Here is a 20433-nt window from a genome sequence, read left to right on the forward strand (position 1 = left end):
CTGGCAGGTGCTGGATGATTCAACTCCCTTGAAGAGTGAATCGGCCGTACGGATGTCATGGTGCAGGCAAACATGTCCTGTCACTAGTGTCATTTGAATGATTTTTGGGGCCGGGGCAAACCATACTTTAGGGGTCACTGTTAGGAACATCTTTGTCTTTTGTTGCCCATTTTCTGCTAATTCAAACCTTGTGATGCCAAACAATATTGAATAATGTGTTAAAGGGTGAGATGGAGAAATAGACAGATGGGAGAGGTAAAGAAAGTCAATTTTTCTAGGGTTCCTGTTGAAGATGAAGGTTCTTGTTCATTGCCCACTTTGCCCATGCCTTAAAATGTCCCTGCCTGTCATATGTCAATCAATATTTTAAACAATGGCAGGCCAGTAAGACAGCCTGGTCTATGGTAATTGGTATCAGGTATCAGGTACAGGTATCATTGCTGACAGCGCGCTACTGCAGGCGCTTTGTAAATTTTAAATTTCCCTATTTTGTATCTTGTTTATTTTTATTTTATTTTCCCTGGTTTTAAATTGACCTCGCTGGTCTCTATCTCTTCCCACCACTCACTGCATATAACGGAAGCCTCACCACCGTTTTCGGTGGGTCCTGGGTCCCTGGGAGGCTTTGGGATTCGTTTTTTGGCGCCATCTTGCTTTGGGCACTAGGTACAATCGGCGGGCGCCATCTTGGAGCGTCCTGACGCTCGTCCTTCGTCAGGGGAGTGCCTATTTAAGGCGGACCTTCTGATGCCTGCCCTCCTATACAGGTATCATTGCTGACAGCGCGCTACTGCAGGCGCTTTGTAAATTTTAAATTTCCCTATTTTGTATCTTGTTTATTTTTATTTTATTTTCCCTGGTTTTAAATTGACCTCGCTGGTCTCTATCTCTTCCCACCACTCACTGCATATAACGGAAGCCTCACCACCGTTTTCGGTGGGTCCTGGGTCCCTGGGAGGCTTTGGGATTCGTTTTTTGGCGCCATCTTGCTTTGGGCACTAGGTACAATCGGCGGGCGCCATCTTGGAGCGTCCTGACGCTCGTCCTTCGTCAGGGGAGTGCCTATTTAAGGCGGACCTTCTGATGCCTGCCCTCCTATACAGGTATCATTGCTGACAGCGCGCTACTGCAGGCGCTTTGTAAATTTTAAATTTCCCTATTTTGTATCTTGTTTATTTTTATTTTATTTTCCCTGGTTTTAAATTGACCTCGCTGGTCTCTATCTCTTCCCACCACTCACTGCATATAACGGAAGCCTCACCACCGTTTTCGGTGGGTCCTGGGTCCCTGGGAGGCTTTGGGATTCGTTTTTTGGCGCCATCTTGCTTTGGGCACTAGGTACAATCGGCGGGCGCCATCTTGGAGCGTCCTGACGCTCGTCCTTCGTCAGGGGAGTGCCTATTTAAGGCGGACCTTCTGATGCCTGCCCTCCTATACAGGTATCATTGCTGACAGCGCGCTACTGCAGGCGCTTTGTAAATTTTAAATTTCCCTATTTTGTATCTTGTTTATTTTTATTTTATTTTCCCTGGTTTTAAATTGACCTCGCTGGTCTCTATCTCTTCCCACCACTCACTGCATATAACGGAAGCCTCACCACCGTTTTCGGTGGGTCCTGGGTCCCTGGGAGGCTTTGGGATTCGTTTTTTGGCGCCATCTTGCTTTGGGCACTAGGTACAATCGGCGGGCGCCATCTTGGAGCGTCCTGACGCTCGTCCTTCGTCAGGGGAGTGCCTATTTAAAGTCGTCCCCCCCGCGCAGCGGGACGCGCAGTGGTGACGCCTGCGCTGTGCCGGAGTCGTGCCAGAGTCCTGCCCGTCTGCGCTCGTCCGCGCGAAGGTAGCGGGTGCGGGCCAGGGACTCTGGCCATTGCCCATCAGATCCCCATGTATAACACTACATCGATCAGGTACAATCGCGCTGACCTTCTTGCTATTAGAGACGGTATTCCGGCGTGTGTTCATGATCCGGTGTTCCCACTCGTGGGGCGTCATGTCTGTTTCTGTGGTAGGTTCTCTCTGGATACCCCCCTTGGGGTGCGTTCTGTTGAAAGGACGGCCCTAAGTGTTCGTACTGACAGTACTGAGCGAGCTCTCACTATTTGGAGCCTGAATGTGAGATCTTTGGTTAAGCACCATCAGTCTCTACGTGATATGATCGACACGGAGTCTCCTGACCTTATTTTTCTCACCGAGACCTGGCTTCAAGATGCTGACACTGCTATAATAAATCTGGCATTTCCTCCTACCTATACAGTGTTCACTTTGAACCGTACGTCTAGGGGAGGTGGCATAGCTATGGCGACAAAATCTTGCTTTCCGGTTGATTGGAAAGCCCTTGACTTACCGAAGTGCGAGAGCGCCTCTTTTAAGGTTAATTTCAGTCATCAGTTCACTTTTAGTGGCCTGCTTATTTATCGTCCTCCAGGGAATGACACTGTCTTCAAGGCCGCTCTTGCTGATATGGTTAGCTCGTTGGCGCCGCGTTGTGCTAACTTTAACATCGTTGGTGACCTGAACATACATCTTGACCAGCTGTCATCCTTACCTATCAGTTCTTTTCTAGCTGACCTTGAAGCCATGCAACTGAAACAACTAGTCACCTCTCCCACCCATATAGGAGGTCATATTCTCGACCCCTTTTTTACCACTCTGGTCCGGGCTAGGGTATCTGACCCGATGGTGGTAGGTTGGACTGATCATCTGTTGGTTAAAGTGTCACTCCCTTCAGTCGACCCACAATTTAAATCTGTGGATAGACTGATCCTTAAAAGAAATTGGCGTAAGCTTAAACTGGAGGAGTTTGTTAAAATCTTGGAGGTGCAGCCCTTGGGCAATTTGTCGAATGTGGAACAGGGATATGAACAGTTTTGCAACTGGGTCCTAACCGCCCTTGACTCTCTTATACCACTGCGCTGGTCGAAATGTCACGCTAAAACTCGCAGCCCATGGTATAATGATACTCTTGCCGAGCTCAAGAGAACATGCCGACAAGCGGAGAGGGCTTGGAGGAAATCCTTTGATGCCACCCTAAAATCGGTATATTTTGCCCAGCTTAAGATCTACCATAGGGCAATTTGCCAAACTCGGGCTGCTCACTATGCCTCTGAATTTCTCAGCAGCCCCAACCCATCTAAATTAATCTTCAAGGTTCTCAAAGACCTGATGGGAAAACGGGCGTCCTCGCAAGAAATCTGCACAGATTCTCACTGCGAAAGTTTGGCATCCTTTTTCGTGGAGAAGGTGCAGATAATCTACAGAGGATTTATATCATCTATGCCCGGGGCTGAGTCTAGTGATGTGATGGCCACAGTCCACGAAACTCTTTCCTCCCTGCCTGCTATGTCTGCCGAGGTTTTTGACACTCTTAGCCTCAAAATCAAATCTGGCTCCCCCTTAGATCCGTTGAAGCCAGAGCTATTTACTCTTCTCCCGCCCCTCTGTCGTGAGCCTATATTGGAATTGATTAATCTCTCACTCACTGAGGGCGTGGTTCCTTCCCCTTGGAAGCAAGCAGTGGTCAGTCCTATCTTGAAAAAGCCTAATCTTGATCCTTTGCTTCCTGAGAATTATCGCCCCATCTCCCTCCTGCCCTGGACTGCCAAGGTCACGGAGGCACATGTGAATTCCATCTTGTCTGCCCATCTCTTACGTAATAATATCCTAGATGAGAGTCAGAATGGTTTCCGTGCACAACACAGCACCGAAACCGCTCTGCTCTTCATGACCGAGCATTTGCGTTCGGTGCTGGATGCGGGGCAGACTGCGGCGCTCCTTTTGTTAGACCTGAGCGCCGCGTTTGACACGGTGTCTCATGACATTTTGATGCGGCGTCTGGAGGAGGTGGGAATTGAGGGGATGGCTCTCCAATGGTTTCGCTCCTTCCTTTCGGACCGGTCTTTTAAAGTGGCCATTCCACCTGGTCAGTCCTCTTTTCATTCTTTGGGACTGGGAGTCCCTCAGGGCTCTGCGTTGAGCCCCACTCTGTTTAATCTTTATGTGAAACCGCTGGCTGCAGTCGTTAGACAGAGTGGCTTAACCATGACATCGTATGCCGACGACACGCAGCTGGCGGTGACACTCAGTGGGGACCCTGAGGTGACTGCTCCCAGATTCCGTGCAGGACTGATAGCCGTGGCTAACTGGATGCGCATTAACTGTTTACAGCTTAATGCCAAAAAGACCGAAGTCCTGATTTTAGGGAAGCAAGCGGATCTCTGGGGAGATCAGTGGTGGCCGCCTGAATTAGGGGTAACTCCCATCCCAGCTGCCGAAGTTAAGAACTTGGGGGTCTGGCTGGATCCTACACTATCTTTTACCAGCCATACAAAGAAGATTGCAGCTACCTGTTATGGTATTCTGCGAGGACTGAGACCAGTCCTCAAGTTCTTCGACCCCCCTACTCGGCAACTGGTGGTCCAAGCCTCCATTCTTTCTCGGCTGGACTATGGGAGTGCACTGTTGTTAGGAGTGAATCAGGCGGAGGCCACTCGGCTGCAAAGGGTGCAGAATGCCGCAGTGAGGGCCATTGTCGGCCTCCCGAGACGTTGCTCTGTTTCTGCTGTCCTGACTTCTTTACACTGGCTGCCGGTTAGACAGAGAATCAAATTCAAGGCTCTCTGTCTAACATTTAAGATCTTGAAACTGTCTTCTCCTCCTGCCCTTGTGGGCCTTGTCTCCCCCTATGTTCCCCCACGGGCCCTTCGGTCGGAATCTTTATACCTGGCAACTAAGACCAGGTTTAGGCTGAGTAGGATGGGTGGCCGTTCGTTTCGAGTCCTGGCGGCAGGATTGTGGAACTCCCTTCCTGTCCATATCCGTGCCTTGAATAGCCTGACTCTCTTCAGACACGCCATAAAAACTCATCTGTTTGTCACTACTGACTGATCCCCGGTCCTTCCAGTACTGATCTGTTGTGTTGTGGTACTTGTACTGGCGCCAGGACGCCCCTTCGCTGGGGCAGCTGTGCGCCTAATAAAAGTTATTAACATAACATAACATAACCTGTATGAGAACCAGACTTTTGGAGATTTCTTTTCACAAATGAAAAACCCTCAGTTTATGGTGCTGAGGGCGCGGTCAGTAGATGACCATGACTATAAGTCACACTTTTTATTTTTTTATTTTTCTGTCCTCATTTGCCATTGCCCCCGTGCAAGAAACCACCGACCTCCGCTATGTGTCTATTTGTCCATGGCCGAAGATTGAAAGATTGGCTAACAGACCGAGACACAGATACATTTTCTGGCAGAGGTGGGAAAAACCAGCACAGAGCGGGCGACCTGCTATCACCGAGGAGAGCCATTGCGTTGAGGTCTTTGGAGCTGAGAACAGGCATAATCATAGGACCCGGGGGAAGAAACCCCCCCCAAAAAAACGGAGATCCTAGCTCCATTGTACGAGGAGGTCCCAAAATGCAAGCTTTTTCCTGCTCACAGATCTAGTCAAGTCGATCTTTGAGACTTCATAGAGGGAAGTCAACCATCCCGAGTATGTAGGGGGTTTCGTATCCACCCAAAACCTGCAAATCTGTCTCCTTGCCAAAAGGATTGCAAAAAAGAGGAAAGATCTGGCCTGCCCGGAAATTGTTTCATCGATCCCAAAGATGATTAGAGGGAGAGTAATACTCAGTGTGGTGTTAAGTATAGAGTTCAGGGCATCCTTCACTTCCTCCCAGAACCGGCTGATAGAAGGACAATCCTTAAACATGTGCACATCTGATGCCTCTAATAAGTCACATTTATTGCATTTTTTCCCCGGACAAAACTTTGCCAGCTTTTGGGGTGAAAAGTATGCACGATGTAACGTGAAAAGGTGGTTTCGCCTCAACCATGCTGGCTTGACAGTCTTATACAATAAACTAAAAGTATCCAGCCACATCTTTTCACAGTTGGCACCCACCTCTCCTCCCCATAGCTCCCCGGCTAGATTGAAGTCTCCGTCTATCTCTTCCAGGATTGCCCAGTACCAACAGGAGACCTCCTTTCCACCCTTTGATCTTGTCATTAATTGATTCTCCAAATTGCTAGAGATGCCCAAAGGGACCCCCTTCCTACTCAGCGCCTGAGCCCAGCTAGTCAGCTGCATATGTTTGAATCTAGAGATATTTGGCCCTACTTTCTCTCGCAAGTCCTCCCATGATAGCATTGAGCCACTTGCCAGCAAATCTCCCCATTGCAACATTTCAGCCTCCTTTATTGGACTAGCCAGTCTGTCTTTAAGGCACGGTGGAGTGCCTGACGAGTCCCACATAGGTGCGAGATTAGAAAATTAGCAAAGCCCTATGCGCTTTCTTAACTAAGTCCAGCTTCTGGCCAATGATTGGAGAATTTTTAGTTTTACTTTTTTTTAAAATTTCTGATCTCCACACTTAAAGAGGAAGCCGTCCGGTGGAAGATCTGCTCCCTCTAACATGGCTCGAAACATTTCACCCCTAGAAGAGACTGAAGGTGTTTTTAAGAGCATTCTAGAAAAAGATAGCTGGAACGCCCATGCGTAGTACTGCAGGTCTGGTAGTGTTAAACCCCCTTTTTCCCTCCTTCTCCTCAGCTTCTTCCAGGCCAGTCTAGTAGCCCCATATTTCCAAACAAAGGAGTTTAGCTCACGTTGACAGTTATCTATTTGAGTAGTATCAAAAGCCAGGGGGATGGAATTAAACAGAAAAGTGTATTTTGGCAGGATAGACATCTTAATTAAGTTTGTCCTCCCCAAAATGGAGAGGGGGAGGTGAACCCATGCCTTTAGTTTTTTTTTGGCATTCCTTATGTACTCGTTCTAAGTTCTGGGCGGCAATATTGCTGACGTCTTGGCTAATTATAATTCCCAGATATCGCATGGAAGAAACAACGTCAAGTTGGGTATTATTGATATTCCAAGCCATGATCTCCGTTTTGTTTGCATTAATTTCGTAACCGGAAAACTTGCCAAACTCCTCTGCCCGCTTAATTACCATTGGAAAAGCAGTATCCAGGTTTGATGTCATTATAAGAATGTCGTCAGCATATAGTGCTACCCGCTTTACCCACCCTCCAAAACTAAAAGGTAAAATATCAACCTCCTCTCTAAGAGTCTGAGCAAACGGCTCAATATAAAGGTTAAAGAGAAGAGGGGAGAGCGGGCAGCCCTGCCTCGTTCCCCTTGTGATACTAAAAGGCTCTGTCAAAGAGTTGTTAACAGATAGCCTAGCAGTTGGAGATTTATATAGAAGAGCTATCATGCGACAAAAGCTATCAGGTAGATTACATTTTTTTAAGACCGCGGCCAGATAGGCCCAATTCACCCTATCAAAGGCCTTAGTTGCGTCCAGGGTAAAGACGGCCAACGGGAGAGAAAAAGTGGAGGCGATGTCGATAGCCCCGACTAGGTCATGTGTGAGGTCTGCTTAATTTCTGCCTTTAATAAAACCTCTTTGGTCCTCATTGATTATCGAGTTAACCACCCCCCCCCCAGCCTACTAGCCATATTACCAGTGAAGATTTTATAATCGCTATTGAGAAGCGATATTGGGCGATATGAGCCACATTCCTTTAGATCTTTTCCTGGCTTTGGTATTAGGACTACAATGGCATCATTCCAAGACTTTGGGGGGGCCACTCCTTCCAAGAGAATACTATTAAAGAGAGTAGCTAGAACTGAGGTAATCTCCTCACTAAGTTCCCGATATAATTCCCCCGGCAAACCATCGGGGCCAGCCGCCTTCCCAAGCTTCACTTGACCCATTGCCTTCTTGATTTCCTCTGCAGTAATCTCTGTGACCAGAGCCATGCTTTGTTCAGAGGAAATCCTTGGCATAGAAATATTATCGAGCCAGGCATCTCTCCCCGCCTGATCATCCCAGATGTCCTCTTTGTAGATAGCCTGAAAAAAGTCCTGAAAAGCGCAACCTATGTCCAACTTTGAAAAACGGGGGACTGATTCCCCTTCTACCCTAATCTCCCTAATATAGTTCCGTGCTTTATCGGCTTTAGTTTTCCAGGCAAGAATCTTTCCAGCTGCCTCCCCAAACTCATATTGACCGTTTTTGCTTGCTTCCCACCTTCTAGTGACCCTAGCCTGTAAAAGGTTATCCAATTCAGATTTTAGTATGGTTAATCTGTTTTGCTCCTCCCCTGAACTAATATGGGCACCTGAGTTGTCCTCAATGTGTTTCATTTCTGCCTCCAGATTCTCAATACTTTCTTTATACTTTTTCCTTCTATAGGAGGCTCGGCTCGTAATACAGCCCCTCCAAACAGCTGTTAAAGCATCCCACACAGTCGAAATATCGGCTGAACCTAAATTTATCTCCCAAAAATACTTGGTCTCTGATCGGAGGAAGGTAATTTCTTCCTCTTCCAATAGAATAGTGCGATCAAAGGACCAGGAGATATGGGTGTAATGCTGACTTATTTTTAGTGTGAATATTATAGCAGAATGATCGGAAAGATGTGAAGAGAGATAACAAATGTCTTTTACTAGGTCATTAAGGCTGTAACTAAAAAGCACGTAATCGATCCTAGACAGATGCTTATATTTAAAGTTGCGGAAAGAGACCCCCAACTTGTCTCCCGCCCTTTCCCTCCAGACATCTTCCAGACCTATTTGCGACATTATTGTTAAAAGTATCTGCCTGGATTTAGAGAGTGCACAGGCTCTAGAGCTTGGAGAATTATCCAATTTTGGATTTAAAACGATATTAAAGTCGCCAGCCCAAATTACGGGATCGTGAAAGGCTAGTAGATGGTCGCAAATAATATTCTTGTAAGCTGGGTCGTCCTGGTTTGGGCCATAATACCCAACCAGGGTATATGGGAGGCCATCCAGCAAAACCTTTGCCAAAAGCCACCTACCACTCTTATCCTCCCTGAACTCAACTATTTGAGCCTTGGCCTGTTTCTTAAAAATAAATAAGACACCCCTAATATTTGCTGTTTGGTCTGTGCCCAAAAAGATGTCTATCCACTTTTCTTTCTTTAAAATCTCTAATGTTTCATTTTTGAGGAGATGTGACTCCTGAATGACAATGACCTGCGCCAGGGAATCTCTTAAATATTGAAAGATCTTTCTTCTTCTGCCCCCCGTACGCAGGCCGTTGACATTCCAGGATAAAAATTGTAACTGTGTCATCCCGTCACAATACTCCTCACTAGCCCATCCAAATTCCCTGAAGTTTTATTGTCATAGATTCTTTTGACTGGAAGTGCCCCGACCTTAATATCTCTAACCCTATCAGTGGTCAAACATAATTCTATTAAAGTGGTACGAGGACTCTGGCCTACGAGGAACTTTTGCATTTTTAACCCTAACCCTACCTCCCTACATGACAACCCCCTCCCCCCTGGAAAACCCTTCCCTACTTACACTGGACTGATGTATTGCCAGTTTTGCGCCCTCAGCCATCCATTCCACCATCTCTTCCCCCCCTACCGCCAAACTATATCTTGACTAAAGTTTGCACGGTCTCACTCTATTTATGTGACTCGTGATTAGTTATCCATAAAAAAGAAAAGAAAAAAAGGGGGTAGCTTTACATGTTAAAAAACATTTTTTTCCTTTCCTCCTTTCCCTTGTATCATTTTTTCCCATTTTTGTTTATTTAAAATGTTTTTTTTATTTTTTTTTTCCTCTTTTAAACTTTATTCTTTATAAGAGTCACCACCACCCTCAGTGCCCACAAACCCTGATCCCTTATATTTCTTTATTTTTCTTGTATTAGGAACCGCTAAATTAACTTCATCTTAGGTCATCTCACACCCCCATCAAATTTCCTGCCCCCGTGCGAGATTCTTCAGTGATTCCAACATCTCGTCTGCCTCAAGAGGTGTTCTGAGATTGTGCATCTTGTTGTTGTACATTACTCTAAGAAAAGCAGGAAACCTCATCTGGACTGTGGCACCCAAGGCTCTGAATTCTTCCATCCTTTGCCCTAGCTCCCACTGTCGATCCAGCGTGGACTTCGATAGGCCAGAGCGAATGTCAAACTGGAAGTCCGGGCCTTTTACCGTTTTCAATTTTAGGGCAAGATGTAAAAAATTTCCTCGAGTGCATAGGTAAGGAAGTTTATCAGAATTTTTCTGGGCTTAGATCTGCCAGGCTTTAGGCAGAAAGGGTCCCTATGGATCCTTTGGATGTCCTTCTCAAGGGTTTCCGTTGTCTCCTCCAGATTTAAAGCGCCCTTTAAGAGGCTCACCACGAAAGATTTAATATCACTCCCCTCTTTTTCCTCTGGAACTTTCGGGAGCCGGAGGTTATTTCTCCTTGAGTGGTTTTCCAAGGACTCAACCCTCTCACGGATCTCATTTCCCTCCCTTCGTAAAGATTGTATTTTTAGTTCGGCAGATCCCAATTTCTCTTTAAGCTCCTCAACGGTTCCTTCCAATGACTCTGTTCTCTCATTTAGCCGGTCGACTTTTTTTTCCAAGATGTCGCAGGCAGCCCTAATCTCTGTCTGGTTTTCAGATGAGACTAAGAATCCCATCCTTATGTCTGCCTTCAAAGAGGCCAACAACGTCTCAATTGAGGAGCATGCTAGGGGAGTGTCGCCCCTATCCACAGACCCTCCAATCTCTGATGATGCTGCAAAAGCTGCTGAAGTTTGGGCCATAGGGGCGTTAGATGCCTCACCTAACTCAACCTGGCCAAATGTTGACGCCTCGACTTGGTCTGGTGGTGGTAGGGTAACAAGCACGCAATTCTCCTGCGCCTGCTGGAGGCTTGCTGACTCGGCTACCTCAACTACCCCTGCCATCTGGGTTATTTCGGGGGTATCAGCGAAGGAAGCTGCTCGGGACTCAGGTGACACAGGTGACTCAGATGAATAAGGAGCTTTCTTAGTAGTTAACTGGCGGGTTAGCGCTAAGAGGTCTGATGGATTTATTGTGGAGGGTGTCTCTTGATAATTTTGTTGGATATTTAAGACCTGAGGTAATACTTTGAAAAAGGAGCGCAGTGAGGGAGTGATACGCGATGATCTGACCTCTCCGCGAGCTTTTTTAGGGCCTTTTTAGGGCCTGTTTTCTGCTTTGAGCTCTCCCCTTCGGCTGTCTCAAATGTCTCAGCTAGCTTGGTTCTACTTTTTGCTCCCCTTGCAGGGTCCCCTAAGTGGATCTCACTGGTCTCATTGTTATCTTCTGTCGCTATACCTTGGGGGGCATGAAAAACCTTGCCACTCCTCCCCCTCCCCCTGCCTCTTTTGGGCTTGTCTTTAGCCTGTCTGTTTATGCTCTTACCTTCGACTGGAAAAGTCCCGTCACCTACCACAGCTCCTGAGCCAGACCAGCATGAGCCCCCTTTATCGCCTCTTACAAATGCCTCAGTCCCACAGCCAGTCTCTCCTTTGCCAGCTCCAGCTCCAGCGTCGAAAACTGCAGATAATCCGACCCTCGAGACCCCCGAGGCTTTATTTGCAGCTGAAGTATCCGAAGAAGTGATCACGGTGGTAAAGAAGTCACCTATGCACGGCTCACGGGCAGCAGACTTGCACTGCTTTGCACAGCCCTCGCCTGTGCCTGTGCTTGTGCTGACTCTGCCAGGACTTCCCCGCAGGAGACTACGGGCTGCCGCGCTGCGGCCCCGCCTCAACTCCACGGCTGCGAACTCCCAGCGCTGTGGCAGGGAGAGACCGGGAGCGAGAGCGGAAGCCAAATCTTTAAAGGGCATTTAGAGGGAAACCTGCACTGTACGGCACCGAAAGAAGGTAGAATATATCATCCCCGCACATTCCGGCATCGATATCCCCGCACTGTTAGAAAGGCGGCATAGCGGGGAGGAAGGAAGACGGAGGTTTCTGGCGAAGGCGCGCGCTCCCGCTCAGCTCGCGGGCGCCATGTTTTCCCTCATACCAAGAAACACAAGAGTGTCTTGTGGTGACTATAAGTCAAACTTTATATTGTGAGGTAGTGATACTTTGATTACACTCACAATGTACCGTCTCTTCCTACCTTGATATGTTACTGAGTGCCTTTCAATTGGTTATTTCTCCCCTACAACCATGTTCTCATTCTTTATTTGTTTTTAACTAATTTCCCTACCTAGTATATGTGCGTCTCTGTATGTCTCTGTACGTACATGGGTCTATGATGTAGTTTAGATTCAACAATGTTGTCTGAAGTTCATTTGAGTAAAAAAACACGGATTTAAGGGCAGTGGCTATATATTTGTTTTGTGATCCTGCCTCTGGGGTGCCCGAATATCAGAGTTGCTGAATGTTGGGACTGCTGAATACCAAGGCTGCCTAGTATTTATTACACCTCATTCCTCTTTCTTCCACCACTTTACACTTCCTGTTTCTTGATCTCACTCTTGCAGGTTCTTTTTCATCCTGCTTTCTCTCTATGTCACTGTTTTCTGTTTTTTCTCTTCCTCCTTTTCCTTCCTTATTTTCTCCTTCATTTCTGCTTTTCTCCCTCTTCCTCTTCGCTAACATTTGTTGATAAAAATAAACCCACCTATGCACCCAAAATAAGTATGGGTGCTCACAGCTTTCAACCACTGGCACAGATTAGGCACTGTCTACAGGGGTATGTTATAGTGAAGACAATGAGAAAGTGAAGACCAGAACTGAGGAGAGAGGCCCATGGCCTCGGGTGGAGTTTCTGCTTGTACTGCTAGATGCCGTACACACCTCACTGGATTTTACAGAGACATTGCTCGCTTCCAGTCATCCTGTATATTATGTTTATATCTCATTTATCCCAATACCTCTCCCTTTACTGCTATCTCCTACCAGGGCCGGACTGGTAACACAAAGCAGCCCTGGCAATTTTGTAAGATCACCCACCCCTGCCTCCTTCACCAGGGTGGGAGCAGGGGTTGTGCCAGTGTAAAGCACTGCTGCTTTTGTTACTGGGGGCCGATATTGCTGCACTACTGAAAAAAAACAGCACCAAGAAAACAAAATGACCCTCATGGCTGCAAAACCGTCCCCCACTCTTCTAGTCTGCTGGGAAAAGCCCAATGCCCACTACAGCCAGTCCGCTCTGTCCCTTATACCTTTTCTCTTCTGCCTATCGCCGTCACAGTTCCTCACTCCTGTAAGATCTCTCTGTATTTCTGTTCCAGCTTCATTCCCTTGATCCCTTCCTCATTCTGTCTCTTCTTATTGCTTCTTAATGTTGAGCATTTCTTTGCCTCATTTTATTTCTGTCATTCTTTGATTCCTCTTTCCCTCTTTCCGATTCTTCCTGTGTGTGTTCAATTGTTCCACTCTCACACCATCTTGTACCTTGCTCTTTTCCCTAATACTTGAACCCTGGTCTGAGTACAAGCAGCCTTGAGCTTGCTGAGGCACCGCATCTCTCTAAGGTCTTTTGTATGAATTTCTGAGCTTCTTATGTTCTTATGTTCCACTTTTTCTTTTTTCTCTTTTCCCGACAGCTCCTTCCACTGTTCCCATTATGCACCAGGTCAGCGCCTCAATGAAGACCATAACACTCTCATGGCCGCAGCCTGAGCAGCCAAACGGCATCATCCTTGACTATGAAGTTCGGTATTATGAGAAGGTAAGAGCAGCACATCTGCAGTAAAGGTCTAGAGTTTTGAAAGGACTAAGAACTGGGCAGGTGGGAAAGTTGTGAAGGGCACAGTGGTGTAACATTGTGCCAGGCATTGTATAGTACTGAGATGCCATGGAAGGATCTCAACATATCTCTTGTTCCCACAGGAGTCACTGTGGTGCAACAACTCTTCCCCTCATCCTCTGGCAGCCATCTCACTGCTGCTGTTATTTACCAGTGAGAGGGACGAAGCTGCAATAGTTTAGGGGAGAGGGGTTGGCCTAACGGCTAAGGCGCTCGACCTCGGACCTGGGGATCTGGGTTTGAGTCTCGGTAACAACACCAAAAAACCTCCTGTGATTCTGGGCAAATCACTTAATCTCCCCGTGCCTAAAATGAAAGTGTGTCCTCATGTAACGTAACTGGTGCTATGTAAAGCGCTCTGATACCTGATTCGGTTCGGTTCTAGTTCGCGCTATATAAAACTCTGCAAAAAAAAAATAAATAGTTGACTATGCAAAATAAAAAAAGGCCACTCAGAAAATGTGAAGTTTTCTCTTATTGTGTTCTAAATCACTGATCCTTTTTCTCTCTCCACCCTCCAATAAACCAAGAAGATGATCAGAAAGAGGGTCCACAAGAGCCAGGATACTATGGTCTTCTCAATCTGAAAAGAATCTGCATACCATATCAACTTTGAGTTGATCTCATTGAGGGTCACCCTGGGCCTCAGGTGTAACCAGAGGATTGATCAAATACTTTTGAAACCTTCTTCATGAGGAATGACAAAACAAGGATTCATTCCACTTGCCATGCTCCATAAGAAGCCTCTCTGCGTAAGTCAGGGGCTTGCTGTCTTCATGGTGCCGACCTTATAATTCCTCATGCACTGATTGATGTGCCTTTCTGTCAAGCAGAGCAGTCAAATGGAGAGTCTTAACCATGGCCCATTTGACTGGTCAGCCTATTGGTTTGTGGGTAACAATCTAAGTGGGGATGTACAGACTTTATCTCAAAAGAGTAAGGAAATTATTTCAGAGGAAGTTGTGCCAGCAGGTCCTGTTCCAGAGCCCATTCACATTCAAGTGTTGTTTGGCACCCCCCTCTCTTATAACTTAGCCCTCAAGGCCTCCTGAATACACATCTCATATATCTGTACCTGCCTTCGTCTAGAATAGTTTTCTAAACAGTATCTTTAATATGTTTTCACAAGTAAATATGTTAAATTGCAATAACAGAACAAGTGCTGAAAGCACAATGCTGTACATCTGAAGCTGTCCCATGAATGGCAGTGGGGCACATATTATAGGTAAGTAAAGAAAGAGGGGACTGAAGGAGAAGAAAAGGGAAAAACAGGCCAACATAACAGTTTCTCTCAAGCTACAATCTCAGTCATGACACAATCAAAAGTGGTCTCTCACAGGAGGCTTCTTGTAGAATTGTATTGAGATTCTATACGAAAGGAGTTCTGTACGTTATTTGGTTTTCAAACTTGGTTTCACGAACAGATGTTTGTGCTCTGGCAGTACCGAGGGGATGTATGACATTACAACGCATGCTTTTACCACGCATGCCTTTACAACGCAGTTTTTACAACGCATGCCATTACAACGCATAGCGCTTTGGGGTGCTGGATAGTGAATAGTTTAATTTACTATTCCAACTCCAGTCCCCGTGGATAGTAGGGAAGGTGTTGGATAGTAAATTAAATCTATTCCCTATCCTAGAGCGCCCCCCAGCGCAATGCGTTGTAATGGTGTGCGTTGTAAAAGTTGCGATGTAAAAGCACTGCATAGTAAAAGATGCGTTGTAAAGGATGTTTCCCGTACCGAGGTATAGAGTCAACTTAAACCCCTATTGCCAGCTAGCCCAAGGGCAAACAACAGAGTACAATTATAGAGCCAATATTATTGTTCATTTCAGCCCAGAACAGAAACAACTGCTCGGGCCTTATCGACGGCATCTATTGGATGAAAGCTTGCACAGTGGAGAATTGATTCCCCTACGATCTCCTCTTATGCGCAGGAATGAATAATGCATCTTGGCAAAACCTGTTATTGCATAATTTACAGTCTGTAGATTAGCCTTCAGCAACAGATTTATTGCCTCACTTTAAGACTGCACACCATATCTAAAAAATATCACCTTTAGAGTGGAATTTCTTAATGCAGAGTAGTTCAGACAAGTAAAAATGAATTTATTTATATCTTCAATGCCACATATGCATTCTGGATTGCATTCCCTTTGGCGTGCCATTACATAATGGCTTTTAAGTTCATAATGCTTTACAAGCAGGTTTACATGCTCCTAAAATAGGTTTATGATTAAAGAGATCTTTAATACAATTGCAGTGGGTTTGAGTGCTTTACATTTAAGGTCATCCCCAAGCTAACGTCTAGGATTGTTTTAATTTTTTAATGTTTTTTTAATCAGTCCACACAATCTATTTCTATTGACCAGCATGATGACTACAACGACTCTGTTTCCTAAGAATGTTTTGGTATTGGGTCTTTTAACAAGTAGATAATGCATAGCTGGAGAAATCAGAGCCGTACCTGCCCTGGCCTGTGCACTCATTAATTACAAGGCCAAGGCATACGTTTCATTGGTGGTGAATGTATGTCCATGATAGATACAATAAATCTGCTGTTCAATTTCTCTCCTATCCCTCTTAAGAGTTTATTTACTGCGATCCTTCCCACAGTGCAGAGCCTTAGTCATAGACATATTTGAATTCATCTTTTGTCTCTGGAAATATGTACTAAAGAACAGAAAACTTCTTACCGGTCCTTATGTGTGAGGTTGAGCAAAGCAGAATAGCTTAAAAATATTTAGTTATACCTGGATGTTTAATTGCAATGGACGAAAGACTTCAGGGTCTTCCATACAGCTATGTGTGAGTGATTTGTAAGAAGATAAAGAAGATGTCGGGGAGCAGCTTTGATCATCAGTGGTATGGCTTCCCACACTCCTCCAAAGTAAACATAAGTTATGGTATCTTTCTTGAACACCAGCTGGAGAAAACCTACAAGTCTGAGTTCCGCATTGATTCCAGCTTGTTTGCAGCAGAATAGATTTTTCTCTCAAAAGAATCGAATGACTGGGTAAAAGCAGCACAACTAAGATGTGGTTACATTTCACCACAGTATACATTTCAGAAAACATTCTGTGGGCGACAAAGTAGTCAGGAGCTTTTCACTTTTCACTCTTGGAGTCATCAAGCCCTCGATTTAACCAAACAGATAAAAAAATGAAACTAGGAAATGTACTGCAGTGTTGGATTCTGTTTACATACTGCCACTGTAATGTCTCTGCGCCAAGAAGCAGTACCTGCAATTGCTACAGTGAATCAGCTTAGTAGCGCCTGTGGCAACCCACAGTCCTCAAATACGGTGCAGCAACTAGAGTGGAGCCTGGTGCTTTCCTTTTCTTGGCTGATTTAAATTTAGCAGTCTAATGCTGTTATGAGACCTTGAGGTGTGGTACACTTGCAAAATTATGTAAATCTTTAATTACACTTTTGGACTTCAGAAGTTATTCTAGAGCATTTTCAACAATACAGGATGGAAAGAGTCGAAGTTGAAGGCGTGGTGCTTAAACGCACCATAAAGGAGAATGCAAGGTAAGAGTCGTTTTTAGATTCGCCCTTGGATTTTTCCTAAAAGGCTGTCGTCTAGCAACATTTAGAACAGTAATAGAGGACAGGATTAAAAGGTGAGAGGATGTTAAAAGCAACACCAAAGACAGACAGCCACAGACGGAGAGCAATGTGCATTGAAAAGAGGGAGAAGCATTCAAGTATCAGAGTGCATCAAAAAAGTGAGTGATCCCCAAAGATTGTCTACCATATAATAGTGGCCATCAAAGAATGTGTTAATATCACCAGAATATGAATATGGGAGACCAGAGTGTCAACACGACTCTGGCCTGCCAGAGAGAGTTGAGACAATCAAGAACATGTGTTGCACCCACGAGTAGAACACACAAATATGACATACCCACAGACAACAGAAACAACTGAGGAAGGCTCTCAAAGACAGTCAGTGATGTCCAGAGAAAAGAGACCATTAAGGAGATTGACAGATGCCTAGAGATCTGGGGCTCTAGATGTGTGAATGATCAACAGAGAACATAACTCACAAGTTTAGGAGATTGACTTTTTGAAATCAAGGACTGTCGATAAATGAGTGGCTACCAGATAGCAGGACCCTTGAGTGAGGATGAATTATTTCCACATAGCAGGTGCCAATCTTTAAAAGCGAACTATTATAGGGGAAATATTATAAGATTCTGGGTCGTTTTGACCCTTTCAACCTGGGTAAACTCACATCTCTTTTGGCTGGAGAGTAATTCACTCACATGGATTAAATGGTGTCCTTGCCCCATTAACCACTTTTGTGAGCCAGCAGCATTCGAATCTAAGTACATTTTCTACTGGAAATCAAATTAATCTAAGCCTCTGTTGATTGTAATGAATTTTCAGTCAACGTCATAAGAAGGCATTTAGACATTGGTTGGATCAATGCCTACTCATACGTTGGAGAAAAATAAATTGCATTTTCAAAGCTAAAGCAGTAGGGGGTGTATAATCAATGCACATACATTTGCTGCAGTGATAAGCTGCAGAACTTGGGTTACAGGTGAGTAACACTTTCCTTATTAATTTCGAAGCTATTATATTTTAATTCTAGTTGATTTATGTAATTTCTAAGCGCAGCTAGGTTTATTTTCCTCAGGATGATTTGCTGCATTGCTAGCTTTATTATTGTCCTCTTTCTTAAAGGACCAAAATGAGTTCAACTCATCCATGATCAAGAGCCAGACAAATACAGCCCGGATTGATGGACTAAGGCCGGGTATGGTGTATGTCGTCCAAGTGAGGGCCAGGACAGTGGCTGGATATGGACAGTACAGTGGCAAGATGTGCTTTCAGACCTTGACTAATGGTGAGTGTGACTTCAGATTGAACAACTGCGAGAAATAGAAGATATCTACTCCAACAAAGACCATAGGAGAAAACAAGCAATGCAGTGCAAGAGCATGGGCAGTGAAAGAGGAAATTAAATTGGAATGGAAGTGAGGCGGTAAGGTATGGGCAGAGTAAGTATGTAAGAGTCTTGTGAGGAAGTCAGAAAAAGAGCACACACTTTTGTTTACTTTATTTACATAATGTCACTGAATTTCCACATGAGTTGTGCTCTCTACTGCAGTGGCGGCCTATCTAAAGTGGTAGGGTGGCCACGGCGGGAGGGCGGAGGGTTGGGGGAAGAAATAATGTAAAAGTAAAAAACAGAAAAGACTTACCTGATGGCTGCCTCGCTGCTCCTCTCCTCAGGCCGGAAGGGGATGGGTCCTCAGGAAACAGGCTCCACACCCAATGTAGACGCTGCTCTCATAGCAAGACAGCAGTACCAGGATTGGTCTGAGCGGTTTTGTTTGACGCTCAGACGCTGCATTGGAGCCTGCGGCTTTTCTCCAACCCGGCTGTGTAACACAGCTGGGTTGGAGAAACATAAGTGCGCATGTGTGTTTGGCCAGCCTAGGACGGCAGGCCAAACACACAAGCGCACTTATAAGTGCACTCTACTCCTCCTTGACATACCCAGCCCTGCCCTATACTTATTGTGGGGCTCAGACAGCATACATGAAATGCTAATAACATTGTGGTATTGTCATTTTATTTATTATCTGTTGGTGCTGGGCTGTGGGGCGATGCTCCCCCACCATTACGGAGGATCCGCCCTGGCTTTAGTCACAAAAACAAACAGAATCATTAGAGTCTTTCCAAAGTCTTGTTGTGACCAGGATAAGTATCCTTTCTATTGAAGCAGATGCACAGAAGTCCCTTATCGTCCCAAATATTAAGTAGTATGGAAGAACATAAGGAATGTTGGAAGAAAAGTAAGGGACAGGAAACTGGAAAGAGAAATGGATGCAAGTGTGAAGGGTGCTAAGAATAATACTGTGTGAAAAGAATTGCATTAAAGGATAATAGAGGAACAAAGGTTAGGGAGGAATCAAGTTTGAGATGAGGAAGTATGAGAAATGAGTACATAAATAATGTTGCAGAGGATGGAATATCTTGAAAAGTAAATGTCCTCAGGCCATGAAGGATGAAATGGGTATTTATTTAAGACCTGAAGGACTACAGATGGTGTTTCCTCTCCAGCCATCAAACAAATGACCACAGAGAGAATCCACCTAAGTCGCACTGCATAAGAACACTGGAACACTTACGAACCAACACTCCAGGTTTAAAGATACATGAACTATTACTAAAGATATAAGCACAATACAGACCTGCCATAGGCACAACACAATGGAGCATGGAAGGGGAATTGTGTAGTAAATGAATGTTAAATAAAAAATAACCATATGCAGATGCATCAAATTGTATTATCTTGGTGCTTGAATAACAGGTGCTAGTCACAGTCTTAGACAATTCAATAGTACGATTGCTTTTACATTCAGAAGGATAAAAAGTCTGAGTTGCATAAGATAAAAGTTGACTGTGACTTGTGGTTTGCACAAACATCTTTGGAGGGGCTATTCAAGTCCTTGGGACATCTTACTAGCTATCATACGACTATATGAAGAGCAAAAGAGAAATGAACACATGCTTAAACCATGTCTACACCTGCTAAATCTGACTTATAATCATTTGGGTCTATTAGACCTTCTACAGACTCCAGGAGCTGTTGAGTGTAAACCCAGAACAAAGATCTGTCCAATGTGCCTACGAGGACCCGGGTCTATATATTTAGGAAACACTGGTCCCGTTGGACTCCTTTTTTTGCAGAAACCATTATGTGTGTATCAGTGGTATCCTGAATTAATCAAACCATTCAATAATCGCAATGGATACCAAAGAAGCGCCTTCTACATAGAAAATTAATTGGCTGTATTCACATTTTCTTTATATAACATCAAGTAAATGCAGAACACAAAACAGTTCCTTCGTG

General features: G+C 45.1%; 1 protein-coding gene across 1 annotated transcript in view; it reads left to right on the plus strand.

The window, feature by feature from the left end:
• EPHB1 (EPH receptor B1) overlaps nucleotides 1-20433 on the plus strand; it is a 956362-nt gene that overhangs the window by 800355 nt on the left and 135574 nt on the right. Inside the window, exons 6-7 of the mRNA XM_078665818.1 lie at nucleotides 13353-13477; nucleotides 18255-18417. Of these exons, the coding sequence (XP_078521944.1) occupies nucleotides 13353-13477; nucleotides 18255-18417 (288 nt within the window). The remainder of the gene's footprint in view (nucleotides 1-13352; nucleotides 13478-18254; nucleotides 18418-20433) is intronic.

The sequence above is a fragment of the Lissotriton helveticus genome, chromosome 11 (genome assembly GCF_964261635.1).
Source record: "Lissotriton helveticus chromosome 11, aLisHel1.1, whole genome shotgun sequence".
In the NCBI taxonomy this organism is placed as follows: Eukaryota; Metazoa; Chordata; class Amphibia; order Caudata; family Salamandridae; genus Lissotriton; species Lissotriton helveticus.